The following is an 18750-nucleotide window of genomic DNA, read 5'->3' on the forward strand; positions in this document are numbered from 1 at the left end:
GTGGTGGGGATCGATCTATAGAAAGTACCAATGATCTTCAAAGCCAGTAACAACTGGCTTGAAACGTTTCAAGGAAGTCTCAAACATACAAAATATTCACGAGGCTGGTACCTCAGTGAGAGAAAATTTACCATAGGAGCTTATTGAAGAAGGTGGCTTTCTTCTAGTCAAGTTAATCTGGATGTGAATACAACTGTGGGCTTCAAGATCACCTTACTTTTCTCATTAGAGGTAATGTTAAGGATGACTGTGAGCTTAAGCTTTTCTCAATCTACCACTCAGAACCCAAGGTTCTAATGAAATATTCAATTACCAATCTTCCAGTAGTGTGGTAGTCTAACAAAAGAGTCTGAATGACAATTTTTCTTGTCTTTTGTGAAGGATATTCTGTGAGTAGAAACTTGGTCAACAGAGATTTGTTCATCATCAACAATGCCCCTAAATATTATATTCCAAGTAAAGCTATGGAACCTGGGCCTCTGTACCACCCTCTACAACTGGATCCTTGGCTTCAAAACTGGAACACTACAATCTGTGTGGATTGGAAATAACATCTCCACCTCGTTGACAATCAACATGTGCACCACAGGGATGTGTGCATAGCCCACTGCTCTACTGTTTATACATCCGTGACTGGATAGCTAGGCATAGTTCAAATGCCATATATAAATTTGCTGATGATACAACCATTGTTGGTAGAATCGCACATGGCGGCGAAAGTGTATAGGAGTGAGTTATACTAGCTAGTTGAATGGTGTCATAGCAACAACCTTGCACTCAATGTTAGCCAGAGTCCCCTCTACTTCCTGAGAAAATTGAGGTCCTTTGGAGTATGCAGGTCTCTCTTTCCCATGTTCTACCAGTCTGTTATTGCCAGTACAATCTTTTATGTGGTGGTGTGCTGGGGCAATGTCATCAACACGGGTGATGCCATCAGGCTCAATCAACTGATTAGAAAGGCTGGCTCTGTTATAGGAGTCAAACACATTGGAGGCTGTGGTAGAACAAAGGACCCAATGGAAAATCCTGGCAATTCTGGACAATGTTTCTCACCCTCTGCAAGCCACCTTGACTGAAAAGTGGAGCACTTTTAGTAATAGACTAAGGTAACTGCGCTGCTCTAAAAAGAGCCATATGAGGTCATTCTTACCTTCAGCCATTAGGCTGTATAATGAGCCAACCTATAGCCAGGGAAGTGATGACCTCCTCCTGTTAGACTGTTAGAGGTAACTTATGTTTTATTCTTTCTTTCTTCGCTTCTAATATTTGTATACCTGTGCACTTGTTGGTTGGTTGGTTGGTTGTTCGTCCATCGGTGACGTCGATGAGGACCTCGACACCATTATGATGGTGTCAAGACTAGCGCGTGATTTGGATTTAAGTGAGGGAGAGTTGCGCAGCGTCAGGCTCACTCTCTCTTCCCAATTCCCATCTGGATCCAGTGGCAAGACAGAGTCTAGACGGCTGGAGATGGGACTAGGCGCAGTGGATGACCAGGACGTCTTCTGTGTCTTGTCCAGCTCTACACGTTCCACGGCGCTTGCAGAGACCGCCTTCTTGACCGTTGGACCTTCCATAGGTCTCGTCCACTCAATCTGCCGGAGTCTGTGTTCACATGCTGGGATAGACAACTTCCTATCTCACCGAGGGTTTGAGACCCGTCGGCTACCCTCACCTGGTTTAGCCGGCTTGTCGAAGCTGTTGCCCGGGGTGTGGCTGCTGTTGCATGCAAACAGCTACGGGGAGCCACAGGTGAGAGCTGAGTGCCAGGTGGGGACCAAAGGTGGACTAACCGCCCTGAAAAGGATGCGACATGTTCCCCCACCAGAGGTGCTACCCCTCCCTGACACCCCATACACCCCATGTGCACTTGTAATGCTACCGTGACATAGTAATTTCCTTTTTGATCAATAAAATATCTATCAACCCATCTAGCAAGACCAAAGAGCTGATTGTAGACTTCAGAAAGGGTAAGACAAGGGAGCACCAATCAACCCTCATAGAGGGATCAGAAATGAAGAGGGTGAGCAATTTCAAGCTCTTAGGAGTCAATATCTCTGAGAAACTAACCTGGTTGCAACATATTGATGCAGCTATAAAGAAGGCAAGGCGGTGGCTATATTTCATCAGGAGTTTGAGGAGATTTGGTTTGACACCTAAAACACTCGAAAAATTCTACAGATGTACTGTGAAAAGCATTCTGACTGATTGCATCACCGTCTGGTATGGGGAGAGGGGGCGGACGGGTGGGCAACTGCAGAAGATCGGAGTAAGTTGCAGAAAGTTGTAAAATTAGTCAGCTCCATCATGGACACTAGCCTCTGTAGTATCCAAGACATCTTCAAGGACCCCCATAACCCAGAACATGCCCTCTTCTCCTCGTTAACATTAGGAAGGAGGTACAGAAGCCTGAACGCATGCTCTCAGCGATTCAAGAATAGCTTCTTCCCCTCTGTCATCCGATTTCTAAATGAGAACTGAACCCATGAATACTACTTCACTACTTTTTATTTCTGTTTTTGCACAGCTTATTTAATGTAACTGTTTAATATACATTTACATACTTACTGTAATTCAGTTTTTTTTCCTATATTCATCATGTATTTCATTGTACTGCTGTTGCAAAGTTAACACATTTTATGATGTATGCCGGTGATATTAAACCTGATTCTGCTGTTTTTTATTCCCTGATGCCACTTAATTGTTATAACTTATGGAATATGGTGCTGTCAGTATGTTCAAAGATTACTACTTGCTGATCATTCCATAATGGGACAATTCATTGCTGAGGCAGGCAGCAATGACAAACGCATCATTCAGGAAATTTTTAAAAGGAAGAGTATCAAGATAGCTCTTGTCAACATTAGTGTCTCTTGGGATAACATAACCTGTTAAAGTAATAAGCAAATTATGGTGTATGGACAACATTCCAGGGCTATACAAATCTGAAAAATCTCCGAGAATGCGTTGTCAGATTGGCAAATGAGGCTGAATTTGATGAAGTAGACCAGAATGATATAGGAGAGTTACAGGAATCCCATAGCAATGAGTCACTAATGAGGAACTGTTGAAGCTTGAACAAAAGTCTCAAGAGGTACAAGAAATCACTGACATAGATAACATTATCACCAGGTAGCTCATTACAAAAAGACTTTTCAAAGGCATTTTGCTAAGTCAGGAAAATGAGTCTTTCTCAAGGATGGCAGTTCTAAGATAGAATGAAAGATCAGATGTGGCTGCATGATGGAAGATGCTGTGCTTTGCTATATCAGCGAAACAGGAACCTAACAGGAAAAATAATTGCCTTCAGCAGCACTTAATCGGTCAATCAAATCACAGTCAAATTCAGTCAATGAATTATTAACTCTGTCATGCTTAGGTTCATCAGCATCATCATTATCTGAACTTCAGTGATAACATTGCCTCTTACCCCATTGTCATTTCAGTTTGCAATGTTACTGCAACCACATGGGTATGAGATTAAGAGGATCTGAATTAGGAACAGGATCTGAATTAGGAACTATCACTCTCATGAATTTGCTCCAACTTTGAAAAAATCGTGACTGCAATCTTATCTCTGCCTTCCTACAGTTCACAGTGCTTCTCAACTGATAGGTTATTAGGAATATGTTCTAAAGGAAAATAAGCTTTTGTTATCCTTTGAGGAAGATAATTGCGAAGACTTATGGTCCTCTTAAGAGAAATTTATTTTGCTTCATCTGCCTTGAGTGAGTGAACCCCAAATGATAAATCTATTCCTAGATTCTACCACAGAATTTTGTGTCCGCTGTCTCAGGATCCTATTTGAGTCACAGAGTAATAAAGCATGGAAGTGAATTTCATTTTTGACCATCACACTTAATTTTACTTAATCCTGTGCAAATCTCATTTTGTTCTCTTGGGTTGCCATCAGTGCCTATCAGATTCTATTATTCACTTACACACTAGGGCTAGTTAATAGCAACCACTTAAGCTACCAACCTATTCGTCTTTGAGACTTGAGAGGAAACTTGTGCACCCAGAAGGAACTCAAGCAGTCATAGGGAAACGTACAAATCAGATACAGACAAGACCAAAAGTTAGGATCGAACCTCAGTAGCTGGAGATGTGAGGCTGCAGATCTACAAGCTGCACCTTCATCAGCATTCTGATAGGATCATTTATATATGGTTTAGTGTATGGGAAGATTAAAGCCACCCACAATTATCGCATTACTTTTTGTACAAGTCTCTATTTCTTGGTTGATACAATGACCAACAATTAGGCATCTAAACTGCTACTACCGTAAGTTTTAATGGCCCTGTGACTTAATCTCCACTCAAACTGAATCTACTTCTGAGCCACGATCCATTCTTGCTACTATTCAGACAGCTATTATTAAAAGAGGTACTTCTTCTCTGCAGTTTTCATTCTTCCTAACTTCCTGAACTATCAATTACCTGGAATATTCAGATCCCAGTTTGCAAACTTTTATAGTGTTAGGTAATGCCCATTTTTCTACTTTGTCCTGCTAATTCATTTATTTAACGATGACTGCTTCAAACATTCAGATTTAAAAAAATCTTTACAACGTTTTTCCTTACTTGGATCTTATTGCTTCATACATTATTAATATATGCTCTGTACCCTGTACTGTTAATATGCTTAGACTGCAATCAGTAAGGATGGGTAGTAACATCACTACCATGATTATTGTCATTGCTCATATCTCACAAGGTTGCATCATCAGCCCCCTACTGTACTCCCTATGCATTAATGACTGCATGGTCAGGTTCTTCTCTAACTCCATCTACAAGTTTGTAGATGATACCTCAAATAATTATGAGTCAGAGTAAAGGAAGGAAATAGAGAGCCTAGTAATATGATGTCATGACAACAATCTTTCCCTGAATGTCACCAAAAGAAAAGATCTAATCATTGACTTCAGGAAGGGTAGGGGTGAGGTTTGGGGTTGGTGCACAATCTTTTGTTTACCTCAACAGTGCTGAACTTGAAGAACTTCAAGTTCCTAAAAATGACGTCACCAACAGCCTGTTCTGGTGCAACCTCGTTGATGCCACAGCCAAGAAAGCCCATCAGCTTATACTTCCTCAGGAGGATCAAGAAATTTGGCATGTCTCCTTTGATCGTCACCAATTTTTATAGATACGTCATCCTCTTCAGATGTATCACAGCTTGGTATGGCAATTGCTCTGCTGATGACTAGAAGAAACTACTGAGAGTTGTTGACACAGCTTGGCACATTAGAGAAGCTAGCCTCCTCTCCTTGTACTCTATCTATACTTCTTGCTGCCTTGGTAAAGCAGCCAGCATAATTAAAGATCCCACCCATCCCAATTATTCTCTCTTCTTTCCCCCTCCCATTGGGCAGAAGATACAAAAGTGTGAAAGCACATACCACCAGGCTGAAAGCACAACTTCTATCTCACTCTTATAAGTCTATTGTATTGTTTCCTGATACCATAAAATGTACTCTTGACCATGTATGTCTACCTCATTATGACCCTGCACCTTATTGTCTACCTGCACTACACTTTCTCTGTAACTTTAATACTTTATTCTGAACTCTGTTATTGTTTTACGTTATACTACCTCAATTCACTGTTGTAATGAATTGAACTGTATGAATGATATGTAAGACATTTTTCACTGTAACTTGGTACATTTGACAATAAGAAATTAATTTACCAATTTACACTCCTGTGACACTCGTAATTACGCACGCAGCTTCATAGTGCTACATTCTTCATTTCATTTACTCTTATTATTGAACTTTATTTAACTTAAAGCTCTGCCTGTAGCCTTTGTTATTTCATTCAACAGGGCATTTGTTTCAGCCTGATTTAAGCAAAACCCTCACAGTAGTCCAACTCCACTATTCTTCAAGATTGGTGCCAATGCTCCTAAATTGAAAACTGTTTCTTATGCACCAGTTTTGAGCTGTCTGTTCAACACTTTCATCTGTGTATGCCATGCCAATTTGCGCAAGGCTAAGTTTGTGATTAAGGGATTATTGTCCTGGCTGTCCTGCTCGTTAATTTAAATCCTAGCTCATATTCCCTCAGTAGAGTCATATTCTTTATTCGGCCCATGGCATATGTTATTTTGTAGCCCACTGAAACTGTATGTCCCTCTCTCTTTGGCCTTTATCTTTCTCTACAGGCCAGAGGAGTTGTCTTTAAATGACAATGATACACATATACTGTATATGATTTCACATGCAAGACTCAGGACGTTAATATTTTGTTATTATAGAACAGTACAGCACATTAGAGGCCCTTCGGCCCACAATGTTGTGCCGACCCTCAAACCCTGCCTCCCATATAACCCCCCACCTTAAATTCCTCCATATACCTGTCTAGTAGTCTCTTAAACTTCACTAGTGTACCTGCCTCCATCACTGACTCAGGCAGTGCATTCCACGCACCAACTACTCTCTGAGTAAAAAACCTTCCTCTAATATCCCTCTTGAACTTCCCACCCCTTACCTTAAAGCCATGTCCTCTTGTATTGAGCAGTGGTGCCCTGGGGAAGAGGCGTTGGCTATCCACTCTATCTATTCCTCTTATTGTCTTGTACACCTCTATCATGTCTCCTCTCATCCTCCTTCTCTCCAAAGAGTAAAGCCCTAGCTCCCTTAATCTCTGATCATAATGCATACTCTCTAAACCAGGCAACATCCTGGTAAATCTCCTCTGTACCCTTTCCAATGCTTCCACATCCTTCCTATAGTGAGGTGACCAGAACTGGACACAGTACTGCAAGTGTGGCCTAGCAAGAGTTTTATAGAGCTGCATCATTACATCACGACTCTTAAGCTCTATCCCTCCACTTATGAAAGCTAACACCCCATAAGCTTTCTTAACTACCCTATCTACCTGTGAGGCAACTTTCAGGGATATGTGGACATGTACCCCCAGATCCCTCTGCTCCTCCACACTACCAAGTATCCTGCCATTTACTTTGTACTCTGCCTTGCAGTTTGTCCTTCCAAAGTGTACCACCTCACACTTCTCCGGGTTGAACTCCATCTGCCACTTCTCAGCCCACTTCTGCATCCTATCAATGTCTCTCTGCAATCTTCAACAATCCTCTACACTATCTACAACACCACCAACCTCTGTGTCGTCTGCAAACTTGCCAACCCACCCTTCTACCCCCACATCCAGGTCGTTAACAAAAATCACGAAAAGTAGAGGTCCCAGAACAGATCCTTGTGGGACACCACTAGTCACAATCCTCCAATTTGAATGTATTCCCTCCACCACGACCCTCTGTCTTCTGCAGGCAAGCCAATTCTGAATCCACCTAGCCAAACTTCCCTGGATCCGATACCATTCCCGTGGACAACGAGGACATAAAGATCCTAGCCAGAGGCTCAGCAATCTCTTCCCTCGCCTCGTGGAGCACCCTGAGGAATATTCTGTCAGGCCTCAGGGACTTAACCATCCTAATGTATTTTAACAACTCCAACACCTCCTCTCCCTTAATATCAACATGCTCCAGAACATCAACCTCACTCATATTGTCCTCACCATCATCAAGTTCCCTCTCATTGGTGAATACCGAAGAGAAGTATTCATTGAGGACCTCGCTGACTTCCACAGTCTCCAGGCACATCTTCCCACCTTTATCTCTAATCGGTCCTACCTTCACTCCTGTCATCCTTTTTTCCTTCACATAATTGAAGAATGCCTTGGGATTTTCCTTTACCCTACTCGCCAAGGCCTTCTCGTGCCCCCTTCTTGCTCTCCTCAGCCCCTTCTTAAGCTCTTTTCGCGCTTCCCTATATTCCTCAATAGACCCATCTGATCCTTGCTTCCTAAACCTCATGTATGCTGCCTTCTTCCATCTGACCAGATTTTCCACCTCACTTGTCACCCATGGTTCCTTCACCCTACCATTCTTCATCTTCCTCACCGGAACAAATTTATCCCTAAAATCCTGCAAGAGATCTCTAAACATCGACCACATGTCCGCAGTACACTTCCCTGCAAAAACATCATCCCAATTCACACCCACAAGTTCTAGCCTTATAGCCTCATAATTTTTCCCTTCCCCAATTAAAAATGTTCCTGTCCTCTCTGATTCTATCCTTTTCCATGATAATGCTAAAGGCCAGGGAGCGGTGATCACTGTCCCCCAGATGCTCACCCACTGAGAGATCTGTGACCTGACCCGGTTCATTACCTAGTACTAGATCTAGTATGGCATTCCCCCTAGTCAGCCTGTCCACATACTGTGACAGGAATCCATCCTGTACACACTTAACAAACTCTGCCCCATCTAAACCCTTGGAACTAGTCAGGTGCCAATCAATATTAGGGAAGTTAAAGTCACCCATGATAGCAACCCTGTTATTTTTGTACCTTTCCAAAATCTGCCTCCCAATCTGCTCCTCTGTGTCTCTGCTGCTACCAGCGGGCCTATAGAATACCCCCAATAGAGTAACTGCTCCCTTCTTGTTCCTGACTTCCACCCATACTGACTCAAAAGAGGATCCTGCTACATTATCTGCCCTTTCTGTAGCTGTTTGCACACTAATACTTCCTCCCTATAGGTCAAGAATTTTGGCTCCCCATCCAAAAGCCCCAGACACATTGACTGGCTGGAATCCAAGTGTACACAAAGGTCTCGGTTAATTGATGCCATTTTAGGACTGTTCCTTGTATATCAGGTGCCCTTTAAAATCAGCTGTCATGCATTTATAAATGGTTCAATAACTTACAGATAGATTACATAAAGAATGATTATTACTTTCTATTCCAGATGTTCACAAAAACTGGGCGAAGCTGGCTGGACTGTAGGAAGCCACTGCTGGCAAATGGATTTCTGGACTTAGCTGTGACAGTATTTTACTTTTTTTAAAAACTAACCTTAATTGAATACATAGTTTTATTTATAGAAATATTTAATTAATAGTATACTATACTATAAATGTAATTTGGTTAATAATTTTGAAGTAGCATAATATGGATTTGAAATAGCATAGAGGATTGTATTTACTATTTACTTTCTTGACATTATATTTATGTGATGACTTGTTTTCCTTTAATTTTCAATTTACTTTCATTTGGTAAAGATGTTTCAGAGTAAGCTTAGCTATAGATACAGTGTTCCATTAAAATTTCCAAAAATAGGAGTTCTGATTTAGTGGCTAGTATTGTCATGGGGAATTAACTGTCATGGAGGCAGTACCAGGTTACAGCCAAGGAACTATTATGGTTCTTGCTGTTTGTGGTGGAAATAATGAGCAAATTGTCGTGCTTCTGTTTTCATAGTTTGAGGTGAATCTGCATCCCTACAAACAAAAGTTTAACAATTTAGGCATGACAGGTGGAAGGGAAATCAATGGTTTTGATCAGAGGTAAGAAAACATTTTCTTTAGGTTGTCACCTGCAACTCTTAGCTTAAGCTGGATAGTACAGTCCTTGTCTCCTTTAATGTTGTTTCCTAAGTGACATTAAAATTGAAAGTGATAGAAAATCTGAGGCATATAGTCTAATCAAAACAGTGAGGAAACAAATGTGTTTGAGCTGCATAGGGTGTAAACATGGAAAGTCTACAATAGGGTGGAAATCTATTGTAAACAAGACAGCTGCTTTTGGTACCATCTGTATGAAAGAGAGTAATAAAGGAAAATGAAAGTTAGAGAGGGAGGCCTGGGAGAGCGATGTCAATATAATTAAGTGGATGAAAACCAAAGTTGTTCATATGACACAATGTTTTCTGTGTCATTCAAGAAAGGAATCCAGAAGAATGTAAATAAAGGAAGAAAAATTAGGGTAGTTGCAGAGGAGAAAAAAGCATCAATGATGCTGGACAGTTTCTGGAAATCTGAAATAGAAGATGTTGGAAATACTAAATAGATTAGATGGCATCTGTGGGGCAAGAAATGCATTAATGTTACAGACTAATGATGCTGACAGGACTCTGAACTGTGTCTGATTTATTTGCCCCAGTTCTGCTCTTGTCTCCTTTTTCTCCCAGCCAGAAAGAGAGGGTTTCCCTTTTTCTTGTTATCCACTCTATCATCTTCCATAATTTTCCACCATCTCTACCTGCATCCTATGACAAGCATATTCTAAAGGGATGTGGCACCCCCCCCACCCACAATTCGCACTTCTATTTTCAGCAAACACTGCTCTTCTTTCCAAAACAGCAAGAGAAGATGAAACATCTTACCTTTAAGCTTATGCCTTCTCACCATCTAGTAGTCAAACAATTCTAGGTGAAGCAATAATTTACTTAGTCATGAAGCATGAAATCAGTTCTTTGTAGCTCACTAGGTCCATGCTGGTCACCTGGTACCTAATTATGCATCTCAATTTCTGACACAGAGTCCTTGGCTTATGTGCTTCCTTTACTGTTGTACGGGATCTGCATTCACCAGTCCCTCAGGTATTGTGTTTCCGATGTCAACAATCATATGAATGGGAAGAAAATTCATCCTCAAATCTTTTCTAAATGTCCTGCCCCTTAATTTAAATGTTTGCCCTCTATTATATGTATTACTGATGAAGGAACTTTTTTTACCATGTTAATGCCCCTTAATTTTATATATCACAATTAGGTCCTCCCTCAGTTTTCTTGACCTGAGTGAAACAAATCAGTATCTCCAGTTTATCCTCATAGGAAAAGTTGTTCATCCCAGGTAAAATTGTGGTGAATCTCACCTGTACCTTCTCTAGTGTAATCATATTCTTCCTGTGGTGTGATGACCAGAACTGAACTCAGTATTCCAGCTGTGGCCTAATGAATGTTTTATGTGATAGTACCATGGCTTCCTTGACCATTAGACCATTAATCGGTCTCCTGCGCTCAATCTGCCAGGGCCAGACTTCACACACTGGGATAGACAGATCCCCTACCTCACCAAGGGTCAAAGACCGGTTGGCTACCCCCACCTGGTTTGGCCTGTCTGCCGAGATGGTTTACTGGGGTGTGGCAGCTGCACGTGTGACAATTACTTGGAGCCACAGGTGAGAGCTGAGCGCCAGGTGGGGACCAAAGGTGGACGAGCTGCCCTGAAAAGGGCATGGCAGGCTCCCCCCCCACCAGAGGTGCTGACTACAACTGCCAGTGGTCATCTCCACCTGTTGCTTCGCCTCCCCCATCGCAGCAGGGCTTGACAAGTTGTGTTTGGACTGAGATGAATCGCACAACAGAAACCTGTGCGTGATGGAGTTTTAAGTGGAACAGCCGTTGCACAGGGGCAATCCCACTCTCTCGGCAGAAGAGATCTTGATCCAGTGGCACGGACAACCATTATGGCTGGAGACCTCTCCTGCTGCAGTGGATTGTGGAGCGTTAAGAGCACGACAAAACCCTTAGACATCCTGCTGGATAGAGACAAGGTGGCAAGGCCTGAAAGGCGAACAGCACTCATAGCGGCCGAACTTCACCGTTATCGCATTGACATCGCTGCACTCAGTGAGACTAGGCTGCAGACGAGGGTTCAATATAGGAAGCAGAGAGTGGATATACGTTCTTTTGGAAAGGGAAACCACAGACTGATGACAAGATCCACGGAGTAGGTTTTGAAATCAAAACTGCTCTGCTGAAGAACATCCCTACTCTACCCACTGAAATAAATGAACGTGTCATGAAGTTCCACTTTCCTCTCCTTAAGTCCCGGTATATCACCATTGTCAGTGTCTGTGCACCAACTCTCGTGAGTCCAGACGAAGACAAGGAAAGTTCTCCGAGGACCTGGACAACCCCCGCCAGTGACAAACTCGTCATCTTGGGTGACTTCAACGCTAGGGTGGGGACAGACAGCAACAACTGGGATGGAGTTCTTGGGAGATATGGGGTGGGAAAACTAAACAGTAACAGCCTGCTGCTTCTGAGCAAGTGTGCCTAGCACAACCTGTGCATCACTAACACGATGTTCAGACTTGCAAACAAGTACAAAACAACCTGGATGTATCCCAGGTCCAAACACTGTCACCTACTTGACTATGTCATTGTACGCCAGCGTGACCTTCAAGGTGTCACCATCACCCGGGCCATGCAAGCTGCTGAGTGTTGGACAGATCACAGGCTGGTTTGGTCGGTCCTCAACCTGCACGTAGCCCCTTTGCATCGTAAGCAACCAAAGACTGTCAGAACGTCATTCAACTTCAGTAGACTGCAAGACCCAGGTCAAGTCCAACGTTTTCAAAATGTACTTAATGAAAAACTCTCTGGCAATTCACCGCTTGTGGGAACCTGTTCTGAAAAGTGGACGCAGTTCAAAGATGTCATCACACAGACTGCAACAACTGTACTCGGACTGAAAACCTGAGTGCATCAAGACTGGTTTGCTGAAAACCACGAGACCATTTCAGCAGCCCTTTGGGCCAAGAACAAGGCCTATGCAGACTGGCAGAATGACCCGTCATCTGTCTCAAAGACAGACAGGTTTAGACACCTGTAGTCCAAAGTACCGGCGGAACTGCGAGAAATGCAGGGCGAGTGGTGGCAGAGAAAGGCTGAGCAGGTGGAATGCTATGCAGACATGCATGCCACCAGAGAGTTCTTCAGCACCATAAAGTCAGTTCATAAACTTCTAAATCAGGCTGCTCAAAGACCAGGAAGGACTGAAAAACTGCTGGGCTGAACACTTTTCCAACCTATTCAATAGGCTGTCTACAGTTGGTCCTGATGTCTTACAGCAGATCCCTCAGCAGCCAGTCCTGGATGACTTAGACCTGCTGCCCTCTACCGATGAGATCAAGAAATCGATCTTGCAGATGAACTCAAATAAAGCAACAGGGCAGGATGGCATTCCTGCTGAGATCTACAAAGCATTAGGCCCAAACGCCTTACAGGTGTTCCAAGACATCCTGGAAGACATCTGGATCACAGAGGAGATGCCTGATGACTTCTGCGATGCCCTCATTGTGGCTCTCTATAAAAACAAGGGAAGCAAATCAGACTGCGGAAGCTACAGGGGTATCTCACTACTGTCCATTGCAGGCAAGATTTTTGCCCTCATTCTCCTGAACAGACTTGTCACTGTCTCGGAAAGGAACCTCCCGGAGGCACAGTGTGGCTTTTGGCCAGAACGGAGTACAGTAGACATGATATTTGCCTTGAAGCAAGTCCAGGAGAAGTGCATTGAGCAGAACAAGCCTCTTTACTCTGTCTTCATTGACCTGACAAAGGCATTTGACACTGTAAACAGGGAGGCTCTCTGGATCATCCTGAGACGTTACGGATGCCTGAGGAAATTCGTGAAGATGATTCAGATGCTGCATGACGGAATGACAGGACAAGTCCTTTGCAGTGGTGATACGTCAGCTACATTTGCCATTTCCAATGGGGTGAAGCAGAGCTGTGTACTAACCCCGGTCCTGTTCAACAGTTCTTCACTTGCATGTTGTCAAATGCTGTCCAAGGTCTGAAGGAGGGACTGTACATCAGGTACCGAATGGACGGTTCTCTTTTTGACCTTCGCCACTTGAACGCACAGACGAAGTGCCTCCATACAGGCATTCAAGAAACCCTCTTTGCTGATGACTGTGCACTCCTGGCGCACAAAGACAGTGATCTACAGTTGCTGAATAAATTCTCAGACGCTGCTATGCTCTTTGGCCTGACTACCAGCCTGAACAAGACTGAAGTACTTCACCAGCCCGTGCCAAACACCAACCCCATAGAACCACAAATCACTGTTGACGACACCCAGCTGACAAATGTAAACAGCTTTAAATACATGGGATGCATCATCTCGAGTGATGGGTCTTTGGACAAAGAAATTGACTCCAGGTTCAGCAAGGCCAGCCAGGCTCTGGGGAGGCTGCGTACCAGAGTGCTCAATCAACACAATGTCCGCATCTCCACAAAACTGAAAGTCTACAGAGCTGTGGTCATCCCTTCTCTCCTATATGGATGTGAGACCTGGACTCTGTACTGACGACACATAAGGCAACTGCAAAAATTTCACATGCGCGCCCTCCGCTCCATCCTTGACATTCATTGGCAAGACCATGTCTCCAACCTGGAGGTCTTGGATTGTGCGGAATCCACCAGCATTAAGTCTCTGATCGTCAGAGCCTAGATGCGGTGGGTGGGACATGTCCTCAGAATGGACTACCACTGTATGCCTCGCCAGCTGCTGTATGGTGTACTGCTGATGGGAAAGAGACCTCAAGGTGGACCACACAAGTGCTACAAAGATGCTGTGAAGGAAACCCTACACTACTGTGACATCCAGCCAAGGGAACTAGAAGCTGCGGCTGCTGACAGAGCCCCCTGGCAAGCCCTGTGCTGTGAAGCCTACACTAGTTTTGAAGACAGGCATTGCCAAAAACTGATGGAAAACCGTGAGCGGCGAAACAGAACAGCAGCCACAATTAGTACAACAATGGACTTCCAGTGCCCCCATTGTGCTATACTCTGCGCTTCCAGACTGGGACTGCAGAGCCACCTCAGTGTCCACAGATAAACTGCACAACAGCGTCTCTTCTTTGAATCCGAAGGACTACCACATTACCGTGATCTCCCTGGCCTTATATTCAGTACTCCAAATAATAATGGCAAGATTCTTATCACCTGTTGTGCTGCCTTCAAAGATCCTTACACTAAGGCTCCACTGTGCCTTAGTATGTCCTAGATTAGTGGTCGCCAACCTTTTTAAGCCCAAGATCCCCTACCTCGGCCTTAGTGAAAGGCAAGATCGATCTACTAAATCGTTTAGACACACGCATGCGCACCGGGCAGAAGGGGCTGGAAGTAGAGCCCTGCAGCTCTGGAAGTAGTCTCGCCTTGCAGGCGGATTTCCATAGCGGGAGTGTTGCTGTGTGACCATTATCTTAATTGGTATTACTTATTTTTATAATGCTCACATTACAACACCTTTAATTCTATGTTTCACTATTTAATTTTATTTCAACATGAAAAATAAATGAATAAAAATTGACTGTTGCACTCAGTGTGATGACTGGGACTGAATACTTTCTGCTAGTTCCCTGAAATTTGGCTTATAACTACAGACAGCCAGTTTGAGACAGTCTGTGAGGTGTCTGTCAGTAAGACAGATCCTGTACTTAGATTTAATAATTTTCATCTGTTGCAGCTCAGCGCCCTTGCAAACCACCTGACAGACTGAATATTTGAATGGACAGTTTCCTGAATGTTTAGACTGAATGTTGAATCTGCCACATTTTTCAGGTGTTTCGTATTGGTAAACTGTTACTGAGGCGCTAGTATAAGTTTCACAGGTACACAAGCTAATAACACCACTGTTTTTTGTTTCCCAATTCTTTTACATTTGGGGAATGTTGGAATTTAAAGGGGGAGAAGTGTTGTAATGTGAGCATTATAAAGATAGGTTGATGCTGATTAGGATAATGGTGAAGTAGCGGTGCTCCTGCTGCGGAGAGCTATTTGTGGAGAGAGGTTGTTTCCGGGGTTGCAGGGTTTTGCTTCTGGTCTTTTCTGTCCGGTGCGTATCTTTTCCCCCCTTGGGATCTACTGGGAAAGTCTCAAAGCTCGACTGGTGAATCACAATCGACACAATCGACTGGTTGGCGACCATTATACCCTACTACCTTACCTCTCCTGAATGCTTCACTCTGCATTTTTCAAGATTAAATTCCACCTTTCTCTGCCTTTCTTAATAACTCATCAATAGTGTCCTGAAACTGAAGGTTATCCCTCTCACCAACAACACCTCCACCATTCTTCATGAGATCTATGAACATACTAATTGTAACTCCTACATTCACATTTAGATTGTTAAAAATGTCGGTACACCATTGGTTGTGGGCCTCCAAACAAGCCTTGACTATTACAGACAGCCTCAGTCATGAAGCCAATTACAAATCCAAATTGCCTGGATCTTATTGATCAGTCTTCCTTTTAGGATCTTTCAAATCTCTTACTAAAGTTAACATAAACAACATCAATTGCACAAATGTACTCAGTCATTGTCCAGAAAAATCAGATTAGTCAGAAACTATCTGTTCCTTAACATCATACTCACGATGCCATATCAATGCAGTCCTCAAGCTTTCCATTAGTTTTCCTACCACTGATATTACACTGGCCTATAATTACATGTTAGATTCATGATATCTTTCTTGTATAAGGTATATTCTATGCCTTTGTGGCCAGAGAAAATTTGAAGATTTTGTCAGCTGTCCAGCAATCCTTTTCCTGACCCTAATAGCAATTAACAGGAATTCTGCAGATGCTGGAAATTCAAGCAACACATATCAAAGTTGCTGGTGAACACAGCAGGCCAGGCAGCATCTCTAGGAAGAGGTGCAGTCAACGTTTCAGGCCGAGACCCTTTGTCAGGACAGACGAAGGGTCTTGGCCTGAAACATCGACTGCACCTTTTCCTAGAGATGCTGCCTGGCCTAATAGCAATTATTGGACACATCTCATCAAGCCCTGGGAATTTATACATTGTCAAGTCTTTTAAGACATCTTGATGGCAATTCATTTTAGAGTTTGACATTCATTCTCCCTGAATTCTCCAACTTCATTGACCTTGTTTCTCTGCAGTGAAATCAAATGTATCCTGCGTACATATTCCCTCTTTGGTCCCTCATGGGCATTATTTTTTTTCTGGTTGCCTCCTAGCACATGGTATATTTGTGCTATTTCGGGTTTCCCTTCATCCTCTGGAATCCTTTATTAAGTAACCGTCACATATTCTGTAGTTGTGATGACAGGCGTTGATGAAGATGGCTTGGGTCCAAATGCTGGAGTATCTGAGGCTGGGATCAAGGTACAGTCTTAAACAGGAACAGGAAGCTGAGTTAAATGAAATCACTGGTAGGCTTACGATTGAGCGCTGAACCCATGTTCAGGTGTTCCTTAAATACTGAATTCTTGGTGCCCAAAACATAATTATCAGTTATGTTTTGGGCACCAATGTCCTAAGCCTGTAAAGAGACCATGCCAGCTATCCATACTCCAGAGAGTTAGAGCGTTTAAATCTCAGAAGCTGGCGTACTTGGGAGCATCTTGTAACAGAACCCCCTCCCCATTGGGCAACTCCTGACTGCCCTGGTTGCTTGAAGAGGCAGTGATGGTATTTGTGGATGAGAGTCAGATCTGGCTCTCAGCATCTTTCCTCCGGTCCGAATCCCTCCCAGTCCACTTGGCATTGCCAAACACCTCAAACAGTATGCAAGTTCAAAAGACTTTTCACCCTGAAAATCTGTACCCTCTTGATAAACCTGGGTGATGGTGGGGCTAAGGGGCTGGTGCAGACAGGTTTTAATTTAGATATGTGGAAGGTGGAGTTGATCTTTAGGGTCTTGGGGAGCTGCAAGGTGTAAGCCACCAGGTATACTTTCCTCATGATTTTAAGGGGACCAATGAACTTGAATGCCAACTTTCTAGATTCCACTTGGAGAGGCAAATCATGAGTGGACAGCCAGACCTGTTGCTCAGGCTGTAGCATGGACTCCAGACTTCTCCTTCAGTTTGCCTTGGTCTTCGCTGTCTTGTAGAGGCCAGTAAAATCTCTCTTGCTCTCATTAATTTCTCCTTGCAGTGTTGGACAAGATCTTCTGCTGCAGGGACCCCAACCTCAGCTTCTTGTTCCGGAAAGAGAAGCGGGGAATAACCAAGCTGGCACTCGAATGGTGACATCCTATGCACTGAGTGCTGTAAGATGTGGGTAATCTCTGCCCATATCAGATCTTTCCGAGTCCGGCATCTCAGGGTACGTTATAAATCTTAGTTGGTCTGCTCCATCTGGCTGTTGGACTGTGGGTGAAACCCAGAGTAAAGGCTTGCTGTTGCCCCTATCAGTTTACAGAAAGCCTTTGTGATGAGAACTGTGGATCATGATCTGAAACAATGTGCACTGGAAATCCGTGGGCAAACTTGGCTGTCTCCGCTGTGGAAGGTAGCTTCTCCAAGGCAATGAACTTACAGGCTTTCGAAAACCGATTGACAAGCACCATGATGACCGACTTCCCCTTGGATGGCGGGAGACCTGTAACAAAGTTCATTGGAGATGTGTGCCCAAAGTCTTTTTGGAGCGGGTAGGGGATGGAGGAGCCCTTGAGGTCGGGTACGGTGCTCCTTGTTCTGGGCAGCCACCTTGCATCCCTGCACATACTGCCGAACCTCTCTCATTATTCCGGGCCACCAATACCTTCTGTTGATAAACTTGTGGGTCCTAGCAATCCCTGGGTGTACAGTCATTCTTGACGAATGAACAGCCAACCCAGAGGACTGTTCTCGGGAATCTCCCCTTGCGCTTGGGCCTTTTGAACAAGAGCATCGATTCCCTTATGAATTGGCGCTACCACCCTAGCTTGAGGTAAAATAGTGGTAGGCTGCTCCTCTCATTCTGGTTCGTCAAACTAGTGTAATAGAGCAGGGGTCCCCAACTTCTTTTGCACTGCGGACCGGTATCATATTGACAATATTCTTGTGGACCGGCCGACAGTGGGGGGGGGGGGGTACAAGAGTAGCAGTCAAATATGCAGGGTTTACCCAAAAAGACTACAATGGCCATGAAGCCTTGCGCGGGCACCAGTGCGCATGTGTAACTTGCACATGGGTGTATGATTTTTCCTACAAATCGTTTTTGGCGATTCTGTTCGGGGGGAGTGTTAATCACGACTGCAATATAGATGATAATTAGCTAATACACTCAATTTCGTTTCTAAAAGGGTTTATCCAACGAATTTAATATTAAACACACAGCGCATATTTTCCTCGCATGAATATAGTGATAAGTCAATTATCAGGGGAGGACAGGGGAGCTTGAAGTAAATGTTGAACGAACTT

The 18750-nt window shown here is 43.6% G+C and overlaps 1 protein-coding gene across 1 annotated transcript in view; it reads left to right on the forward strand.

Annotated features, from left to right (window-relative positions):
- The window catches only part of tex11 (testis expressed 11), a 164117-nt gene that overhangs the window by 31735 nt on the left and 113632 nt on the right, over positions 1-18750 (forward strand). The window contains exon 6 of the mRNA XM_072269761.1: positions 8770-8850. Within this exon, the coding sequence (XP_072125862.1) occupies positions 8770-8850 (81 nt within the window). The remainder of the gene's footprint in view (positions 1-8769; positions 8851-18750) is intronic.

Source organism: Mobula birostris, chromosome 10 (assembly GCF_030028105.1).
Source record: "Mobula birostris isolate sMobBir1 chromosome 10, sMobBir1.hap1, whole genome shotgun sequence".
Taxonomy (NCBI): domain Eukaryota; kingdom Metazoa; phylum Chordata; class Chondrichthyes; order Myliobatiformes; family Myliobatidae; genus Mobula; species Mobula birostris.